Source organism: Cydia strobilella, chromosome 15 (assembly GCF_947568885.1).
Source record: "Cydia strobilella chromosome 15, ilCydStro3.1, whole genome shotgun sequence".
Classification (NCBI taxonomy): Eukaryota; Metazoa; Arthropoda; class Insecta; order Lepidoptera; family Tortricidae; genus Cydia; species Cydia strobilella.
In genome coordinates, this window is record NC_086055.1 from 4,173,738 (window position 1) to 4,194,194 (window position 20,457).

Genomic DNA, 20,457 nt, shown 5'->3' on the forward strand with positions numbered 1-20,457 from the left:
CAGCCGGTACGGTGAAAACACCATTACGTTTTCGTAAACACGATACGTTTTCGCAATTCAGTGGAAGGTTTTTTAGGACTAGGTGAAATTGCGCTTACTATTCAAGCACAGAATAGGGAACTCTATTATCTATCCACTAAATTTTATCGAAATCTGAAAGAAAAAAATCTACAACAAAATAAACAACTACCCACGTAGGTCTTCCATTTTTTGTGACTAGGTGTCGCCAAGTGAACTGAAGACTATGATTATAAATAAATTTTACAACTTTATCTTATATATAATACATATTTACATAGAACTAACTCGTTATACATATAATTTAAATTGTATCCTATAATTAAGTAACAAAACTTTCATAATAGATGTGAAAAAATACAGATCAAATCTTGAGTAATTTTTCTTAGTTCCACATTTCTTTATTTAAAAAAAGTAAATATAATCCTTATTCAACTATACTATGTTGCCTTAAAAAGTATAAATGCAATATTATAGGTATGAGCTTTAAATATCGTAGCTGAGATTCAATTGTTAAATGCTTATTATACTTTTCAATTTCAAGGGATTCCTTACCCTATTATAACTTAAAGCAGTGTAAAAAGACGGGGAGTACAGGGTACAGACGAGGGAAAGACAGGGTCTGATAAATCTGGCTCAAGATGGCGTTGTGTAATATACATAATTTAGCACTTGTCTGCCCTGCCAATGTTTAGGTAAAGTAGGTAACTAAGAACCCTATCTTTTACAAATTTGTCCCGACGGGAATACAAAACACGAAATCATTATGCGCCATACAGTAGCAGAGATAAACGCTTTTGCGGCGCCTAATTTAATAAGGTATGGCGGTAAAATAATTAGTTAAGAATGTTATTTCGTCTAGTGCCACAGTATTTATTGCATTGTCAGTACTTTACAAACCTACAACTATTTTTGTCAGGCACTTTAAGTAAATATCATAAGTTAAATCGCATACATGTACTTTAAGTACTGTAGGTACTTACACTAATTTAGATCTTGGTCTTAAGAATACGTTTTGATTTTATTAGTTGCATCAAAATATCATTATTTTAGTTACAGGTAGGTTTTACTATCTTATTTGCAACTTTTGAGGTTTTTCGTACAATCAGCAAAACTATTAGCTTACTATAGCACCTCTGCATACATATTTGTATGCTTTAAGAGTGTGCTAGACGGTCGCTGACAAGCCTTCAGACCGTCTAACCTTGGTAATGTTTGTATTAAATTTTATTGGAAACAACTGTCTACACGGTCCGTCCAGACCAAGGCCACGCAGTCCGAGGGGCTTGTCGGCGTCCGTCTAGCAAGGGCTTTACTTATTAGTTTCATAACATCCCAGGTACGCCCATAAAGCTTACTTTGAAATAAACGATCGCGCTCCCATACTAAATTTGTGCGGGAGCGTTTATGTGTGGTGACCTCGATTGTCTTAATGTGCTCCGTCTAGTAGTAGAGGTGGTCTCGTTGCCTGCGGTCATACCTCTCGTGTGCCGGGTTTTTTTTTTCTAATAGTTTCCTCGTACGCGGATCCGCGTTCCGGTATTCGAGGGCTTAAACGCCATTTATAGCCGTGGTCTGCGGCGTGGCCACACTGAACGAGGTGATGAACACGTTGACGATGGTGACGAGGAACACGCCCAGCACCGTCATATTGTTGATCTTGTCCGCCTTGCAGATGTCTTTCTTGTCGTTCACGTCGTAACGGCTGTTCATTATCAGCCCTACGCCTACTGCTATCTGAAAACGTAAAAAAATAACGTTAACACTATTGTTTCTACTCGTTGACTATAGTATTTGAATTGCGACGTCGTAAACCGAAAATTATATTCGCATACACTTTGGTCAACTATATAATGATTAATGAAACAATAGGCGGGTCCACACGAATCGAGCCGCCTTGCGAGAAATAGCCGCGCGAAGCAGCTCGGTCGGTAGAGACGTGCCTCGGCCGAGGCACATCTACACAGACCGAGCTGCTTCGCGTGGCAATTTCCGAGGCGGCTCGTTCTGTGTGGACTCGCCTAATCACAGACCACACAAGATAAAGCAAAACAATAGCACAAAAGACATCAACGAGTCTTTAGTGCAAAAGCCACACTTCGTTTTGTAGAAAAAGTATTAAATAGATATCGTAGCTGGTTGACGTTTGCGAGAACGACCATGATGGATATCATATATACTAGGGCTAAAATATAACTATTATAAATTATAAACTAATAAAACGTCAGGCTCTGGTAGCAGCATGGGTGCGTGCCGTGCGTGGTGGAAGACTCGAGGTACATCGTAGTTAGTGGTACGCGTTGGCTGACAGAACAACCCTGTCCTTGTACTTGTAGGCTTGTGTCACGGCTTGTAGTATAAATAACCAACCTGCAGTAGGATGCTGATGGATATAAACGCCAGGCTCGGGTAAAAGTATGGGTGCACGTTGGAAGACTCGAGGACGTATCGGAGCTGGTTCGCGTTGGCTGACAGAAGAGCCAAGTCCATCATGCCTTGGGCCAAATTCTTCTTCTGCTGGTAGGTGTTCACATCGGGGATCGACTGGAACACGATTTTGTAACAATTGGTACAACCATAAATTGAAATAAGTGAAAGTAAGAAATGGTCTAATAAAGATGACAGATGTACAGAAATCTAAAACAAGACTATCTAAATCTTTTTAGCTGTGGCTTTACCAATTTAATGTCTAGAAATAACGAAGTCATCAGACGCAAGAATTAACACGTAAATTGCCGGATACTAAAGCTATCCAGTCCGCAACCATGAACATCAGCTCATGGTGGGAGGATGGGTCAGTCTCTTTTGAGACGAGCTTCAATGCCTGGCCAAAAAATATTACAGGAAAAAGATAAACTGATTTATATTGTCCTCTGCAGTAACCCTTTGAAAACCACGCCTAACGCCTAATATAGTGTGCGGCGCGTCATCTTAAACCGTGTTGGAAAACCGCTCGCGTCAGTTGACGTCATTGGCGGTCAAAGGCTGTAGGTAATTGATATGCTATACTTACCCCTGGTGGAAACGGAGACCCAGGACGGTCAACACCAAACCGCGTGTCCAGTCCGTTGCTAAAACCGTGAACGCCATCTGAAATCACACATTGACATGATTATAGTACATATTTAGACTTTATGTCTTAAAAGCTCCGCTAAATAAGTAGCGACGAAATTCAGAGGTAAAGCCCCCATGATTTACTTAAACAAAAAAAAGTAAATCTTGTTATGCATAATTTTGAGCACTATACGATAACATAGCTAGTGACTACTTCGGCTATTGACCAGATAAATTTTAATGCAATGCGCAGTTTTTTTGTCAGAGGTATCCTTTATCAGGCAGCATGCCCGACTCGGCTGAGCTAGATTTTTCTCCCAGCCGACCCCTCTACCTTTATGTTATGTTGTCAAAAACTCGGCGCAATCCGTATGCAATGCGCAATTAGCGATGTCAGCTTCAATAGTACCAGATGAAACAACGCTCCAAAAGCATCTGCCGTCTTGGAATTCTTTACCAAATAGATATATTTTGTTCTAAAGTATCTGTCACAGTTTCATTGCTCTACATCATATATTTTTGTTAATCTATTAGAGAATGTAGATACTTTTGACGCGTAGTCTGATCCATTACTTTTGATGCTGTCTGTACTATAAGCTAAATCATGCAATAATATTGATAACATGCGTAAGTTTTAAATCCAAATTAAATAAAAAATATCATCTAAATTTAAAATCGATTTAAGTATTTTACTTTGAAACGGGAGAAAGTAAAATACAATCGATTTTAAATTTGAGATGGACAGGGTACGTATAGGTACAGCAAGCTGCAAAATAGCATGGGCACATTATTAATGGAATTCATTCATAAAGTGGCCCTGAAATTTTGCGGCTAGATGTACAACGTTATACCAAAGATAACTTAACTTGTAGGTATGTAAAAATGTACGATAGGAATATTTAATTCTTTATTCTAGATTCTTTGTAACATGCGACATGCCATGCTAGTAATGTAATGCGAGGAACAATTTAAATCGGCCTGTCTTAAAATAGCTTATAATTCTATCGATTTCAAACAGTTTTTTTTACAGATCTTTTACAGTAAGTATATTTCTAGTAGCTACGGTGTCTTTTGGTTTTTTTTTGATCCAAGCTAAAGTAAACGAAGCTAGCTTTAATTGTTCCATTATGTAAAATAATTATTCTATAGTGGCGCAATTGGCGCATAGTATATTTGTCAACAACATAGACAAATAACAACATGCAAATTACATCAACCTACGTGACATCGATCATAATTCGTACAAGGTATAGGAAATTGACTTGATTGATTTTTTTCAACTTAATCTTGATTGTAAGTAATAAAAGGGGATTTTCAGCGGGCCTATGATGGTTTCGTTTTTATCGTCTTTTATATTGTAGCCGTCAGTTGTCACGTTATAAATCAAAGTATCTAAGCGCGATAGTGACACGATGTGATAGATAATAAAACCGCAACCCTCCTATTCGTGCAACTTCAGGATAACTGGCTAAGATAGACTGAAGAAGAAGAAGATAGAAATTATAAGTAAATATTCTTATGAGAGTAAGGGTCGGTTGCACCAAACCGTCTGTCACCGTTAAAGCGTTCGCTAAATTTTATTGTATAGGAATTTTCATAGTACTTGGTTGAGTGATGTTGATCAGTCTGTTAAGTATGGTTGGTGCAACTGGCCCTAAATGTCTTAAACCAAGACATGTTACAGTCATCCACATTGATTTCTGAATTTAAAGCTCAAACGGGCATCTAGTCGTTGTCACGTAAGTATTTATCACTACCTGAAAGACCACTCTGGAAAATAAACTTGACTGATTCGAAGTTCGAACTTAATATGATAAAACGGTTGGCGTAGTTTCCAAGTGGGTACTATTTTATTTTGTGCCAGTAGCGACGCCGAGCCGTTCGGAGCGATCACGGGAACTTGTAATATATTCGAATACCAGATGAATGAAAGGTCGTAAAGGTCAGCGTAATGATTCTGCTAAACCTTTGGTAAACACCCCTAATATAATGGCCAGGGCATGAGGGCACCAATAAGAGTAGTGAAACGTAGAGCGCTATCTCTTTACAAGAAATATTAGCAGTTGTCTATTGCAAAAAATCCACTGTACCCCACTCTCCCCCACTTATACAAAATAAAAATACTATTTTTTTTTTCTTCAACGACGACTTATTGATTGTTGCCGTTATTTTACTCGAAGGGGCTATTACCAAAGTAGTTTTTCAAAAATCGTGCCCCTCAATCTCTATCGCTATTGGCGTAAACGTTCCATCCAGAGTGCTCGTTCAACTATATTGTTGACAGTGCGTCCAGTCACCAGGATAGTCGGGCTCGTCGTCCCCGGACGGCCACAGCCATTTACCCTCTTGCTCCGAGTCCGGCGGCTCCTTGTGTGACTCATCGCTGTCTGAAACACCAAGCAGACAAACAGTTTTAGTTACAATATAATATAGATACATTTATAAGCGGATCCACACAGAACGAGCCGCCTCGTGAGGAAATTGCCGCGCGAAGCAGCTCGGTCTGTGTAGAAGTGCGTCTACACCGACCGACCGAGGCAATTTCCTCGCGGGCAGCTCGTTCTGTGTGGACCCACCTTATCATGTAAGTACCGGGACTATTCTCGTTCGAAGGTTTGCCACCGCGTAACGTAATCCGAAAACTTTAACACTTAATGCCTAAATAAGCAGGTGCTGATCCTTACAAAGGAGTTCCTCTAATGAATTCGAAGAACTTATTAATGGTGTGTAATAAAATTGTCATACAGTGACCGACATTCCGTGTGCATAAAGATTGAATGAAATATTATCAGTAGCACATTATGTTGGTTAAGGACACCGTTATCCAAAGGATAGGCAACGGTCACCACTTCCTGACACCAAGGTTAACAAGCCAGCAACGATCTATCTCAATATGTTAAAGCTATACCCATGGTGTTGAAAATAAGTATACCTAGGGGAAGCAGGAGTAATGACTTGAGTCAGTGCAGAAGTAATGAATTAATTTCTTAATTATTTAAATTAGTAGGATAGGATAGCGGTTCTAAGCAAAAAGGGAGTGGGAGTGATGCTTATGGTGACGAGAGACAACGGTTCTAGTAATTTTTCGGAGATCCTCTCGATCGCTTAGAACTCCACGATTGTCACATTTTTTCGTCGATTTGTTAGAGTTAGACCAACATAAGTCCGTAACGATTTTGAAAGCACACGCAGTGTTATTTTAAACTGCGCTATGAAATTATGACGTACAAATAACACTTTCACTGCGTGTGCTATCATAATGCAGTTGTAGACATGTCTTGGTTTAACTCTAGCAGCTTACCTATGGGACTAATGCGGGAAGGTCCATTAATACATATTTATATACATATGTATACGTCGGAAGAAATCCCATTATAGGTAAGTAAGTAGTCGACAACTTCGAGCGATTGAAGACTCGAAGGACTATTAGAGTTCCGTACCTAAAGGGTAAGAACGGGATCCTATTACTAAGACTCCTCTGTCCGTCTGTCTGTCACCAGGCTGTATCTCATGAAGGGTGATAGCTAGACGGTTGAAACTTTCACAGATGATGCATTTTTGTTGCCGCTAACAAATACTAAAAACAATACACTCCTTTTTTGGGCAGTCGTGTAAAAACAGAATAAAATAAACATTTAAGTGGGGCTCCCATACAACAAACGTAATTTTTTTCGCCGTTTTTTGCATAATGCTACGGAACCCTTGGTGCGCGAGTCCGACTCGCACTTGCCCGGTTTTTTTATTATTCCTCGGGCAAATAAGAGTCAGTAGGAAAAGATAGTCTAAGTACGTAAGTAAGTTGGGTGGGTAGGTGTCCGATTTTAAACATAGCATCAATTGGTGCACTTATCACAACGCCGTAATTATCTAATTATTGTACTGACTTAGGTACCTATAGACTCTGTGAGTTCAATTCAAACCAACAACGTTATCGCTGCGGTTTGCGGCAAATAGATAACAGCCTTGTTTATGTGTTAAATATAATTGTATTTCCTTATAAGTCTTTGCCATTTGCGGAGTCAACAAATTTATGACTGTCACAAAAATAGCGCGGTTTATAAACACCAAAAATGTTTCACCATAAAATCTAGCGCTGGGTGCTGCGGGCCTACAACTGTCGTGTTCTTATCGTATGTCATCGTAGCAATGGTCGTCAATGTCATTTTCTAACAATTAGGGATGTAGAGTCATTCTAAGCTAAATTTGCACCGATTTGAATAGACCAAAGTGTGGGAGTGTCATTAACGAACGTCATATTTTCATAGAAATTTAAACATTAATTTTGACGTTGAAACACTTTGTCGACGTGACAAGATATAGAGGTGATAGACGATAAAATTACAACCGCAACTACTCGCAACCAAATACAAAGACTGACAACTAAGATTCAAATGCAACACTGACCATTAATATGAAATGCCGTCTATATGCTAGCAAAAAAGCATATCGGCAATTTCAGGAGCAATAAGGGCTCGGCAAGTGCAGCGTTGGTTGTATTTTTCGACTTTTAGCCTCACACTGCGAACTATCCCAAAATCACAAAAAAACACAATCCCTAGAAAACTATAAACTATGAGATAGGCTTTTTCGAGTTGGTCTCATAATAAAAGTTTTTCCGCGTGACCTACAAATTCACCCCGTAGAGTATAAAGGGTTAAAACAATATCCTCCAATATTTGAAGTATAGAAGTCCTCCAATATAGAAGTTCGCAGAAAGCAAACCGGGACTGGAACCTCAGGTGGCATGAGTTTTCTCTGCCAAAAATGTGGAAGGTCGTGCCGCTCACGCATCAGCCTCCACAGCCTCCACAGTCACCAAACCCGCTGTCTAAACAGCAATGCATAAATCGTCTGCAATAGACGCAAAAGTTTGTGATAACTCCAGATATCGTTGTAGGGTGCGCAACGTGACGTTATGGGGATTAGGCGGAGCACAGTGACAAGGCTTGTCTCAAGTAGTCATAGAACCCTTTATTTGATAATGCCTAACCTTTTATACATGTAAGTTGTCGCTGACACAAGCAATATGCGTTTATGTCGCAGTAAACTATAGCGTTACTGCGCAACACTAAAAGTGGACATTTACCACATTACAATCCTGTAGAACCAACCTGCATCAAGTTCTAGTTTCTTGTCGTTTGGTTCCAGTAGCCCGTCATCGATGCCGGGGTACGGTGCGGGGGCTGCTGGAGTCCCTTCCAGGTCATCTACCTCGGGACCTGCACGAAGGATAAGAAGCGTGCGTGAAGCAAATAAAATTAAGAAGCTTACAAAAATAAGTTGTGATACGTTCCAAGGGTTCCATACATTACACAATTTTTAACAATGTATTTTTTTATGTGAAACGTGAGTGAAATGTCTAATGTCTAAAAAACCCGTAGGGGCCGATTCAAAAACTAAGTAATTAAGTCCGACTCACGCTTGACTGCAAAAAATATATATATTTGAGATTCTTAAAATAAGGTCTTTCATTTGATATGTAACACGACATAGTTTGAAAAACTGTAACATGGAAAACCTGCATAGTGCAGCCACCGCGCGCACTGGCCGGTTGTAAGTTGTAACAAAAAACTAAGCCATTCGCACGTCTTTTGTTTTTTCTCAGGCGCGGAAATGACGCATACAATTTTGACAGGGCCTGTTTGGTCAATGACAAATAAAGGGTACACGGAAAGAACATGTCTAGTCCTTATACTACTCTTTGATGTCCAGTCACTTAAGTAACATTTTGAGTAATGGCGGTTTTAAAAATGGATCCATGTCAAAATGTATGACCGTCTTTTTAACTAAAAAAAGTTGTGTTACATATATTATACAGTGGTAGCAAAAGATATAACTGTAGAGCTCTTAATGAGCTCTTATTAAGAGCTCTACATTTTGAGATGAAAATCTAATTTTCCGAAAAAAGTGACTAGTTATGTTCTTTCCGTGTACCCTTTAAATACTGCATAGATACAAACAATGTCTAACTACATTTGCAAGACCGGTAGCGGTAGCCCGCAGTATAGTAACATTATGTGAACCGGGCTGTACTCGTACGGTACGATTATATGTAAGTAGGTAAGGTAGGTACCTACTTACATACCGTAGATTCCTAGTTGCGTAGAAACGGACATTATCTACCTACATTATAGCGAAGTGACAATGTTTTAAATGCTGACTACAAGCTAATTGAACATCCATGGGCATCCGAAAAAAATAGTTTTTGAATTTACAAAAAAGCTAGAAGCAATAAGTTATTGAAAGCACTTACTTAGTAGGTACCTATCTAACTATAGCTAATTGACTATACTTCGTGGCCAGGATATGCATGCAAGGCTTTTATTACTACTTAAGTATGTCGTGACGACTATAATTATGATTCATTAAATTACCTCTTTGTTAATCTTCAAGTACTTAATACCAGCCGACAATAAACGCATACTTGAGAATCCAGGAGAATACGCTACAAAGTGCATTCATTTGGATTTTTAATTGTTATATGCGATTACAATGGCATGTAATCTAATTTAAGGATAAAAGAGTTCATGCAGTTCAACTATTATGATAGTTGAGTTCAGGGCGCCCGCTAGCTGGCGCATAGTTGCACAGAGTGGGTTAACGCCAAAATATTGTAGTATACCTATGAGCAACGCTAACTGGCGCCCACTCTGTTCACCCGCGCCAGCTGGCGGACACCCTAAAAGGTGACAGTCGTCATCCAAATGTCACCTACTAATGTACGTAATGTCCAGTACTTTGGACGTTGTTAAGCTGCCTTACCAGCTAGCGGCGGTTGCTGCTTCTCTCGATGTGGCTCCAGCAGGGGCTGCGAAGGCTCCGAGTCCTTGTCCTTGAGGGTCACGTGCTGGAATCGTAATTGACAACGGTTAATATTGTACTATCCATCCAGTAATATATCTTCCTGGATCCCTTAGTCGTTTATAAAGGAAAATTCCTAAATTTTAATTTGGAATCTTAAGATCGTTGCTAGGGTTTCAAGGCACGAGGGTTAAACAAATTTTGCCACCGAGTGTCCGCACTATGTACAAATATGAATGGTAGTTGCAACAAAGCAACCAAGTTGAGCCTACCCCTGGGGTCGTAGCCAACATGACACTTGTATCCAAAAACACCAATCGAAAAGTGAAAATGTAATTGGATGACAGAAGCAACGAAAATTGACGTGATCATTTCCAAACATTATTTAAGTTTCGTTTTGCGTTTTGTATAAACGATAATCACTTGGCTAGGCCCCCAGGAATTATCCTTTCTACCACGTGTGCACTAATTACCTATCATTTGGGCTAAATAAATCATTCCTCTTTAAAGTACACTGATTTGACATAGTTTGCTATCGGCAGTCCGGCCTTGACACGGTAGGAAGCGGTGATGCATTATTTAACCGGAAAACTTGCATCGATTTTGAATAAGTATATACATCATACTGCTGCAAAAGCAGCCACTGCTTATGAATAAAACTCCTCCTTTCCGGCATTCTCGGCTCGGCTATAAGATAATCACACTTCATATAATCAGGATTGAACTTCACTTCAGGTAAGTTCGTTTAATCCTAACATTCTGTGCCTAAACCAAACAAAAGTATTGACTAGACTTATATTGACCGGGATATAGACCGTGATTACCTTTTGTATTATATAAGTCAATATAAGTCTAGTGAAACTAACCGTGAATCATTCAAAACTCTAAAAGTATTGAAGCGTAAACTACAGCTATATTAGGTATACTTGCCGCAATACCAACTGGCCAACTGGCGACTAAGATCATAATAATGCTATCTCTTTTACCCTTGTTCAGACCAACCACCTATAGTAGGTATAGCCAGTATAGCACCTTCCTATAAACACAAAATATAAAATCTGTATTCAACTGTTTTGATTAGCATCTGCTAGACACGGAGACGGCAAAAGTAATGACATAATGACCTTATTGTAAAGCCATTAAGAGTTATTTTTCAATGGTTTCTTAGACTTAGTTTAGACAAGTCACAAACGACAGAGGCCACGGCCAGTTGTTTTCATGGCTACACAAACGCTGTAATTGTCACAGCTGCAAATAGGCCAGAAACAGCTGACAGACCCTACAGCTTTGTGCCTAACATTTATTATCACATATAAATTTTCGTCATTCTTAGGTGCTCCTAGGAATTGTTCGGATTAACCCCTGCCGCTTCTTTCCGCCATCGCAACAACATTTCCATCTTCACCACTTAGACGGTTGGCAGTCATCAACTGTGCGTTTTTCAGAAACTTCCTGCCTCTCTACTACCATCAGCCGATTCGTCTGCTCGTTTGCCTCGTATTATATCATACCTACAAAAAATAGGTGTTCCGTGAACAAAGTTAAAACACTAAAAAGCATACACTCGAAATGGGTCTAAGAGATCCCGACTAGAATAGGAATCCTTAATAATATATTATGTTAGAAGTGCCGTCTGTTTGTTTCAGCCTTGATTTCGAATCTAGTAAATAGACAGCATTCCATGCGTCCATCAAGCGTCCATGGAACTCGATTTCCATAAGAATGCCTATTATAAGAAATATCAAAATATATGACAAGGTTCTAAGTACCTAAACATCTATGCTCAAGAATAAACATTTTCATTCTTCTCTCCTGAATTTAGGGTTAGATAGATCATGTAAAAAAAACAGTGCATACGCCAAAAACCATGGACCAGGTGGTTAATTACCCATCTCTTATTGAGAAACCCTATAAAGTAGTGCTAATATTATTGATGTTTATACTGTTATAGTAACTAAAGATTAGTATCTATATCAGATCTATTTTTAATATTTCGGGAGGTGATCCGCGGGAGTACATCGACCCCGCCTACACAATATTGACTCAACTGTTTATCATATTGTATGGCGGCCTTCGGTTAACAAAAACTGTATGAGACTATTGTAAGAAGGCTAAGATTTGTTGCGTCAGCGTTTCACATGATTTGGAAATAGGCGCTTCACTTATTTCTAGAATACTCAATAAGGTACATGTCTGCAGGTACCCATATTCGAGCGTGATGAAGATTCAAGCAATTGATTAGATACTTATTCTAGCCTTTTTGAACGTTGCATTAGGTGGGGATTATTAAAGATGAAATGAAATATTAATCACATCATTGGTATACAATTTTATACAAGGTAAGTACTCAGGTGTACTTAGCTTGTGAGTGGTTAGGTGTGGTGTGGGTGGCACCGTGGACATTGAATCAGTTTAAGGCTCACGCTAAAAAAAATTTTTATATATTAAGGTAGGTAGGTGGCGATCAAACAATCATTTCATTCTTGATGCACTGTTGAAATACATATAACGATAAAAATATTATTGTCACGAATCACGATAGTTTCTAAATGCAAAAACGCCAGCAAATGGTCCATTGTTGTCTTTATAAAAATGCTAAGCTGTAAGTATGTTAACTCCTCGATATCACGATTTTCAGGCTGGTAGGTAAGTAAATGATGACGATCAAACAATCATCCTCAATGCACTGTTGGAATATAACAGGCGTTTTTTTGTGCGGAGTTGCAGTTGAAGAAGTTTAGGAAGATAAAGAAGTTGGAGAATTTAAAGAAGTAGGAGAAATTGACGTTGAAGTTGGAAAAGTTGGGGAAGTTAGAAGTTGTAGAAGTTGAAGTTGAATTAGATGAAATAGTTGAAGAAGTTAAAGTTGAATAAGATGAAGAAGTTGGAGAAGTTAAAGTTGAAGTTGAATTTTAAGAAGTAAGAGAAGTTGGAGAAGTTAAAGAAATTAGAGAACTTGAAGAAGTCGTGGAAATTTAAGAACTTGGAGAAAATGAAGAAGTTGAAGTTGAAGAAGTGTGAGAAGTTAAAGTTGAAGAAGTTCAACTTCCACTTCGCTTCCGCTAAACACTTATATACATAGAAAGCATAGATATGCTATGATGTTTAAAATAACAATTTCACGTTCTGTGCTATCAAATATGGTGCAGAGTTAACGAGACCGACTGCGATTCGACTTTCTGATTTTATACGGGTAAGGTAATCTTTTGGAAATTTCAAATGTCGTATGGGACATACCATACGGCCATATGCCCCTTACGACATTTGAAATTTCCACCGTTGATATGTAGGTACTCGTAATTGCAAGCGCGAAATCGCCTTTTCATACAAATGTAGTCCTCGTTTTCCTCTGGATATTAACATTTTAAAAATATTTTGACACAATTTGTTGTAAATCAACCACACAGGTATGCCTCTACGTTTTTTTTTCGAATTTTAATTATTATAAGTTATAATAGGAGCATTTAAAAATTTGTATGAAATCTGTTTTTCGCTCCTAATTTTTACCATAATCAAAAAATCCAAAAAAAGTCAAACGTAGGGGCATAGCTATGGTTAATATACATCCAATTATTTGAAAATATTTTCCATAATGTCATTATCCAGAGCCGTCGTCCCCGTTTCTCTTAAAGACTATAGTACCGTTTCTCTCGGACTCCAGCGACATCAGACTCAGACACACCTTTTTACTAATTTATTCAAAACCAGTTTGAACAAGTACCTACTACGTAATCAAAGTTTTGAAGTTAAAAAACCCAATTATAGTTATTTGGTTATCATTTTTAAATATTTGGGTTTCGTAGGAATAGTCGGCTGATTCACCATAGCAAATATTTAATGTTTGATTAAATTATTGACGAGGTTTTACCCAAGCGTCACAGGGATCTAAGTCACCGCGAAAGGCTGCGATTGAGAGTTGATGCGATGGCATTGCCAATAATATGACAACCGGTTCCACAGTTCACACCACATACAAACATACACGCACACTTACTTTCGAATAACAACGTCGTATCGTATGTGTAACGAAGGATTTTTAGGGCACTATACTATTTATGTCGTTATTCTTTCGCTGTTCCGAAATATGCGACTGACCAACGATTTATTTGTATGCTTAGAAGTTGAAACATATAACTTTACTCGCAGTTTTGCGAAAAATCTCGATGACTAGATTTAATTAACTAAGTAAGTGGAGGTTAAAGCCAATTTTTTTTACTGGACAGTGACAGAAAGTGAGTTCTGTTGAGTAGTCGCTACTTGGATACATTTCAGCCATCAATTCACTAATTAAGTATGATGATTCAGTCATGATACTCATTATTAGTTTGAGCTATTGCAGTCGTACAAAGTAAATAGGTGTTTTTTTACTATTATGTAAAGGTGTGCGACCTGCGTCGAATCTAACGACAAACCATTCGATTTGTCCGCAGGTCACCTCTCGCTATCAATCGGCTTCCATCAACCAAACCAACACAATGTTTATTGTTCCATTCAAGTATTAATGAATCATATCAACGAGTTGCCAACTCATCCGGAGAATACAATTCCTTATTGGAAGCATCTTGTTATTGGGAACTACAGAAATTATACAAAATGATTTATAAGAACAGTTTCAGCAAATGTAGTAGATTGTTTGTGTATCAATCTTCTTAGAGAAATTGTCAGTTTGTCACTTGTTTTGAAGGAATTTCTGGAGAAAATAATTTATTTTTAAATATTGAAAAACTTGGCTTGTCTAATATTATTTGCTCATGTTACAGTATATTCCAAGATCTTTTCGAATTTTCCAGTCCGGTTACGCTTTGGTACATTCAAGCGGCCGTTAGCGGCCGCTATGAATATCAAAAGTGGTCACGTTTTTTCATTTGTATTCTGCCTCTTTCGCACTGATGAAAAATTTCGATAAACAATGTAATTATGACGTGAAAAAAGTTTTCCTCGAGGTTTCTAATTAGGACGAACTACACTACAATTTTATTACAATAAAGTAGGTATATCTAATTAATATGTATGTCATAGTCTGTTTGCTACCAAGGGACTAGCCCTGATTTCTGAGTAATTAAAGTTGTAATACAAGTAGACTAGCAAAGTGCATATCCTTGGCATAGCGATGTTGAGTCATTGTGTCCTGTAAGATGACTGGTTAGTGGTTGACTGGTTGTGGATCTCTTGGAATCCTCCAAGGCTCAAGGTAGTGGTCTGAGAAGTGGCAATGGAAAATATTAGTTACTTTTACCGTTCAACCTTCAATGTAATTAATTAGTTTCCAGAAGAGTTTTGAATGATTCACGGTTAGTTTCACTAGACTTATATTGACCGGGATAGACCGTGATTACCTTTTGTATTGTTAATGAGCTCCCGATATTTTGACGATAGAGCTCACGGTCTATATCCCGGTCAATATTAGTCTAGTTTCCAGAAGACCTATAAGGAGGAACTTTAACTCTTTTCCAAGTCCCAATCTAGAAGATTTCCCAAAATATCCAAATATATTCCAATGAATTGTATGTTTATTAATTTGAACCTTAAATCGGATTGCTAAGGTTGATATTAAATTGACACGTTATGTGGTCGATAAATCGTACTATGCCTGGAAAAGGGTTAAATCATTACCTGTCTGCCTTATAGGCATCATACATGTTGAAGCTATTTCAACCTTAATTGATAATACTCGTACATCTCTATAGAAATTGTTTCTATAACAGATTTTAAAACAATAGGTGAGAAAACGTTTTCCTGTTCTTTAAGTCACCTAAAAAATAATGACTGAGATTGCTGAAACTGCTGATTTCAGCTGCGTTTCTCCTCAAAACTTTGTCGACCCGTATAGTCTATTTTTTTATTCCGTAGACTTAAATGACATTTCATGTGTTGCTAGTTTTTTACGTCTTATATTTATATTTATAAGACGTAAAAAACTAGCAACACATGAAATGTCATTTTAGTCTACGGAATAAAAAAATAGACTATAACTTAAAGTAAGTGTAATGTTATGCATTCTCATTACCGTGATGGAATAAATCTTTCTCGACTCATCGAGCGCCGATTTCTCGGTTGCAATTTGCCACTCTCTCGATATCGTGCATTGAGAGCGGAGAAATGGGCAGTATGGGCACGCACACACGATGCGCGGATTACTGCACGCACCCGCGCATGCGCTTCTTACTGTGGCTTCTTATGACCTTTCTCTACTGTAATCTGTCAGTTAAATGGCTGACAGGTGTATTGACAGATTGAAAGAGTATTTACGATAAGGTCGATAGTAAATAGTTATTTGTGCAACAAGAGAGGAAAGTTGGTTTTTCTTGCGTTTCGTGTCTTTTTTCTTTCAATTTTGAGTCCCGAGTAAGCGAAAGATTCTAAGTTAAAATCTTGAGCGTAGCGAGGGACTTTAAACACGAGATGTAAAATAACTTTGCTCTCGTGTGAAACATAATTTTTCACCTCAGTAGTGAGAACATATTAAAGGCTAAAATGTATTTCGAATTTGTAATAGACCCCGAAGTATGAAGTGGCAGTTCATGATGGCCTTCACTAAATTAAAAAGATACTTTGTTTCACACCCTGGAGTGAGGAAAGTAGGCTTGTTCGAGCTGCTGAGGTGAAAAATAATATGTTCCCTGATTAAAAGCTGTGGTTAAATATGTATTTTCGTAAAACTCTACGGCACGGCACAGGTATTTTTTGTACTGAATTCGTAATATAACGATAACTTAAGTATTCTGCCACAATTTTCTGGTTGACTCGAAAAGATGCCTTATAGGGATAAGTTCGCCTTTGTACATACATTGTAGACTTTTTGTTTTATTGTATCTTATCTACATCTCGCTTATCTCGTTTGTTTCGCAAAATGTATACATTCAAAGAAAAATTCGTCGCACATAAAAATAACTTTGGAATCACTCCAATTTCTCCTAGAAAAAGTAGTCATTCAAACTAACAATATGCCGTGTTTCAAAGTAATAGTTATTTAGATACGTACGTACCAACATTTAAGGTGACTTTTACGTACGACTACAGGGGTTATCAGGTTATCATGGCCCAGAACGTTTTTAGTTGCAAACAGTGTATGTAGATGCCTATTTACCTGGCTTTTATGTATAACACTTTCACCGGGACCGGGATTGATTTTTGATTTCAGCATTCATTTTAGAAATGTAAAATATCAACCTCATAGTCCATAAAAAGAACTACGGGCCAAAATTATATCAGTACAGTCGGATTACTAGGCAATGTTCTTACTGGTTGTGGCAGAGTTTTCTAAAAAGTCAACTATTGCGTCATTAGCAAATTTTTGTACACAACTCTTAATTACTGAAGTTGCTAAACTTTAAACGGTCAAAAAGTACAGAGACGCAAGCTAACGGTGCTACCAATGTCATAAACCTTATCAAAACAGCATGACAAAAGCTTCGTTTAAGCATCGCCTAAAACAAGGGACATCATAGTTAGTCATGAACTCGAGGGTCCAAGGATAGCAGTCGGTGAATCATGACTTCAATTATCCTAATTAATGATTACCAAAAACTTACTCGACCATTATGATGAAGGTTAGTATGGCGTTATACTTAAGTAGTTTATTTTATTAGCATTAGAAAGAACTTCGCAGAAGTAAGTATGATGATTTTTGTCTAACACCTTACTTATGCCGTATAAGTATTTTGGTACAGTCAAAATGTATGCCCACCCACCCAAAATGTACCTATATGCATTTTTACAAGCTTTTTATTAACCTGCAATCGTGTCTATGTAAGTAAGTATGTATGTAATATGTAACTATGTTTGTACGGGTCAAATCTTGCAAGTTATTATATGTAGCATGCTAAACTAATAGTTTTGTTGACTGTACATAAACGCGATAATTTTCAGGAGCTACACAGTTGTAGTAATTTTAAATGAATGCAATTTACGATTCAGATCGATTCTCATGTGCCTGCTGGACCATTAACTGGTAGGTACACATCAATTCAGGCACAGGATCAAATGAAATGAAATGCGCTAGGGACGCTAGTGTAGTAGATGGAGGTCTTTCAAAATGCCAAATGCATACTCGTAGAAGTTTTAGGGGTTTCAAGCTTTTTTATCAGGAACTTTCACTCCTTATTCATAATTGTGGTAAATATTTGTCTATCTTTGATTAATCATGGTAAACAATAAATAGGTATAGCTCAATAAATCTTAGTGGTTGAAAAAAAGGTCCGTCTAAAAGATATGCAAAATTAAACAGGTTGAAAAAAATTACACATTTAGACGTCAAAATACCTTCGTGTATATTAGAACGTATTGGTTTTATAAAAATAAGCATAGAAGAATTTATTTTGAAATCTGTTTTTCTGGACCTACATCTCCAGTGGCGCCAACTGGTGAGCACAGAAACGTTAGCCCTCATTGCCTACGAGACGAGTACTATGAATTAAACAATTCGCTATTTTTTTTTTGTAAATATAGGTATATTTACGCTATAAGCTAGTTCTCTGTATATAGGCTTGTTAGTATGCTCAATGAAATTGCCGCTCCCAAATATATACAATTTAAAATCATTTAATAAATAATTTAAGTAAATAATACACATTAAATATCCATTTCACCATTTTGTGTGCTATTCGCATAAAAAGCGAGCGAAAGAAATTTGTATTAGTAGCGGGGAATAACAAAAAAAAAACAACTAAACCGCGTTAACCACTACATAACTATAATTTAAATTAAAGGAAATCGGCCGCCCGTATTCCTAGCGAGAACCGATTGACCTTCATCCAATTCTAATTATACAAAAATAATACCTACTTAGCTCGAACTTTGAGATTCGTTAGGCGAGAATTTTGTTTAACTTTGTGTAATCATAGAAGAGATTTGTACTGGTCTGATTTCAGCGAATCGGCCGGCAAAGATGACTATATCACTGACAATGACACACACATGAAATTTACTTACTGCCAAAAGTATACCTAGGTCAAACTCTCCCGCAATGAATAAAAATTAACACACTGACTAATCTTGTCTCTACCTCCGTTATCTCTCAAGACGGAGAGGAATGACGTGTCATTTTAAAAGCCCGGGTTTTATTATAGGTAAGCATTATAAGTTAGCGTACCTATACCTATCTCGGAAAGAACTTTGCATGGACCTGCCGATAAAGAAAATTAAATTTTGCGCTTTTGAACCAAAGTTCAAATATTCACAGTATTATTTTATTCGAGTCACTAGTGAACTAACTACCTCAATGTATGAAATAAAGGAAAATGGAAAAATCAACTGCCTCGGGCGAGACTCGAACTCTCGACTCCCTTTCAAACACTGTGGTACCTATATCGGTAGTAGACGTCTTTGCTTATTACAAAATTATTTTAACTACCTACCATATAAAAACTGTGGATAATTATTAAGGTATAAGGTTTAACTAGGTAGCATAGTATTATCTCGTCTCGCATTGTCACCGGCCGGTTATACATAAGTTGGTATGCCAAATACCAACAAGTGATCGAAAATTGGTTTGCGAACATGCGAACATTGCAACATAAATAAAAGTTTGTAATAATTAAACAACTTACCGGATCCTTATCTTTTTCACCCTTAGCATGCACCTCCGGCTCTACTTTCAGCGATGTCGGCTTCCCAAAAACCATTTCCACGGCTTCATGGTCCAACGGGCTCACTAACTTCGGCGACCGCTTCGGAGACTCCGAAATTATATCCAACTTTGTTTCCGTAGCCATATTATTCACTGACACCAATAATTTGTCTCAATAAGTTTTTATTTATTTACAATTTAAATCGCGTAATTTTGGAGCGCGAGGCGTGCGCTTCACGCGGATGTTGTAGCAACACTGCAGTTTTAAGTTTTGCTTTTCATTTTGATGAGCAACGCAACGTGGATGCTGACCGTTGCGGATTTTCATCGCTTACAGAGTCGTAGATACGCTCAATGCAACCAGTGTATCGGTGGCTTCGAGATTTGACCCAACTCAGCATAATGCTAGCTATAAAGCCAGCGCATAACACAACGATATAACGATTAGCATAACGATAGCGATATATTACATCATACGCATTTGCTACTGTTGAGAATTACTTTTTAGCGATAATTAGCTTTGCTCCCACATTGTAAATAATAAGGCGTTGACTCTGAACTAAGATGGCAGACAAGTTTCATTGATTTAGTGAGATGATCGCTAAAAATAACTCACGCGTGTTATATCATTGAGTGATTATTGATTCATTCGAGTACTGAGTGTATGCGTAGTGCGTACTAACTCATTGGGTATGCAAGTAATTATGCATAACGCATATTAGTTTGATGACAACAATACCATATTCTATCTAAACTAAACGATTAGTTAAATAGGTACACACAGCAGTAGGTACAAGTATAATATAACATGGTTTTAAGTTGTTAGTGTAATATAGGTAGTTTTGTATCCACTGACTTGCTAAACGAAGCCATACGATAAATAAATTAAATAAATATAACATGGTGGAATCCTGTATTAGGTATTAATATTATAGGTAGGTACGAATTATCGTTAAAATTGGAATCCGGCTCGAAGGACCAATTGTCGTCATTGAACTCAGTCCGACGCGGTTATC

At 37.7% G+C, this 20,457-nt stretch overlaps 2 protein-coding genes across 3 annotated transcripts in view; both read right to left on the reverse strand.

Annotated features, from left to right (window-relative positions):
• LOC134747869 (23 kDa integral membrane protein-like) overlaps positions 1-1,828 on the reverse strand; it is a 48,804-nt gene extending 46,976 nt beyond the window's left edge. The window contains exon 1 of the mRNA XM_063682542.1: positions 1,819-1,828. The gene's annotated coding sequence lies outside the window, so the exon portion shown is untranslated. The remainder of the gene's footprint in view (positions 1-1,818) is intronic.
• LOC134747866 (ninjurin-A) lies at positions 1,312-19,700 on the reverse strand. Of its 2 annotated transcripts, none has more exons than XM_063682539.1 (7): positions 19,422-19,700; positions 9,835-9,919; positions 8,184-8,291; positions 5,370-5,459; positions 3,032-3,108; positions 2,389-2,562; positions 1,312-1,755 (listed from the first exon to the last, which is right to left on the reverse strand). In XM_063682539.1, the coding sequence occupies exons 1-7, from the start codon at positions 19,584-19,586 to the stop codon at positions 1,570-1,572; spliced, it is 885 nt and encodes a 294-aa protein (XP_063538609.1). In that variant the 5' UTR covers positions 19,587-19,700; the 3' UTR covers positions 1,312-1,569. The 2 variants fall into 2 exon arrangements, with proteins under 2 accessions (XP_063538609.1, XP_063538608.1); XM_063682538.1 differs by having other exon boundaries at positions 1,548-1,751; positions 2,385-2,562; positions 19,422-19,699.
• Between the last annotated feature and the right edge of the window lie 757 nt (positions 19,701-20,457).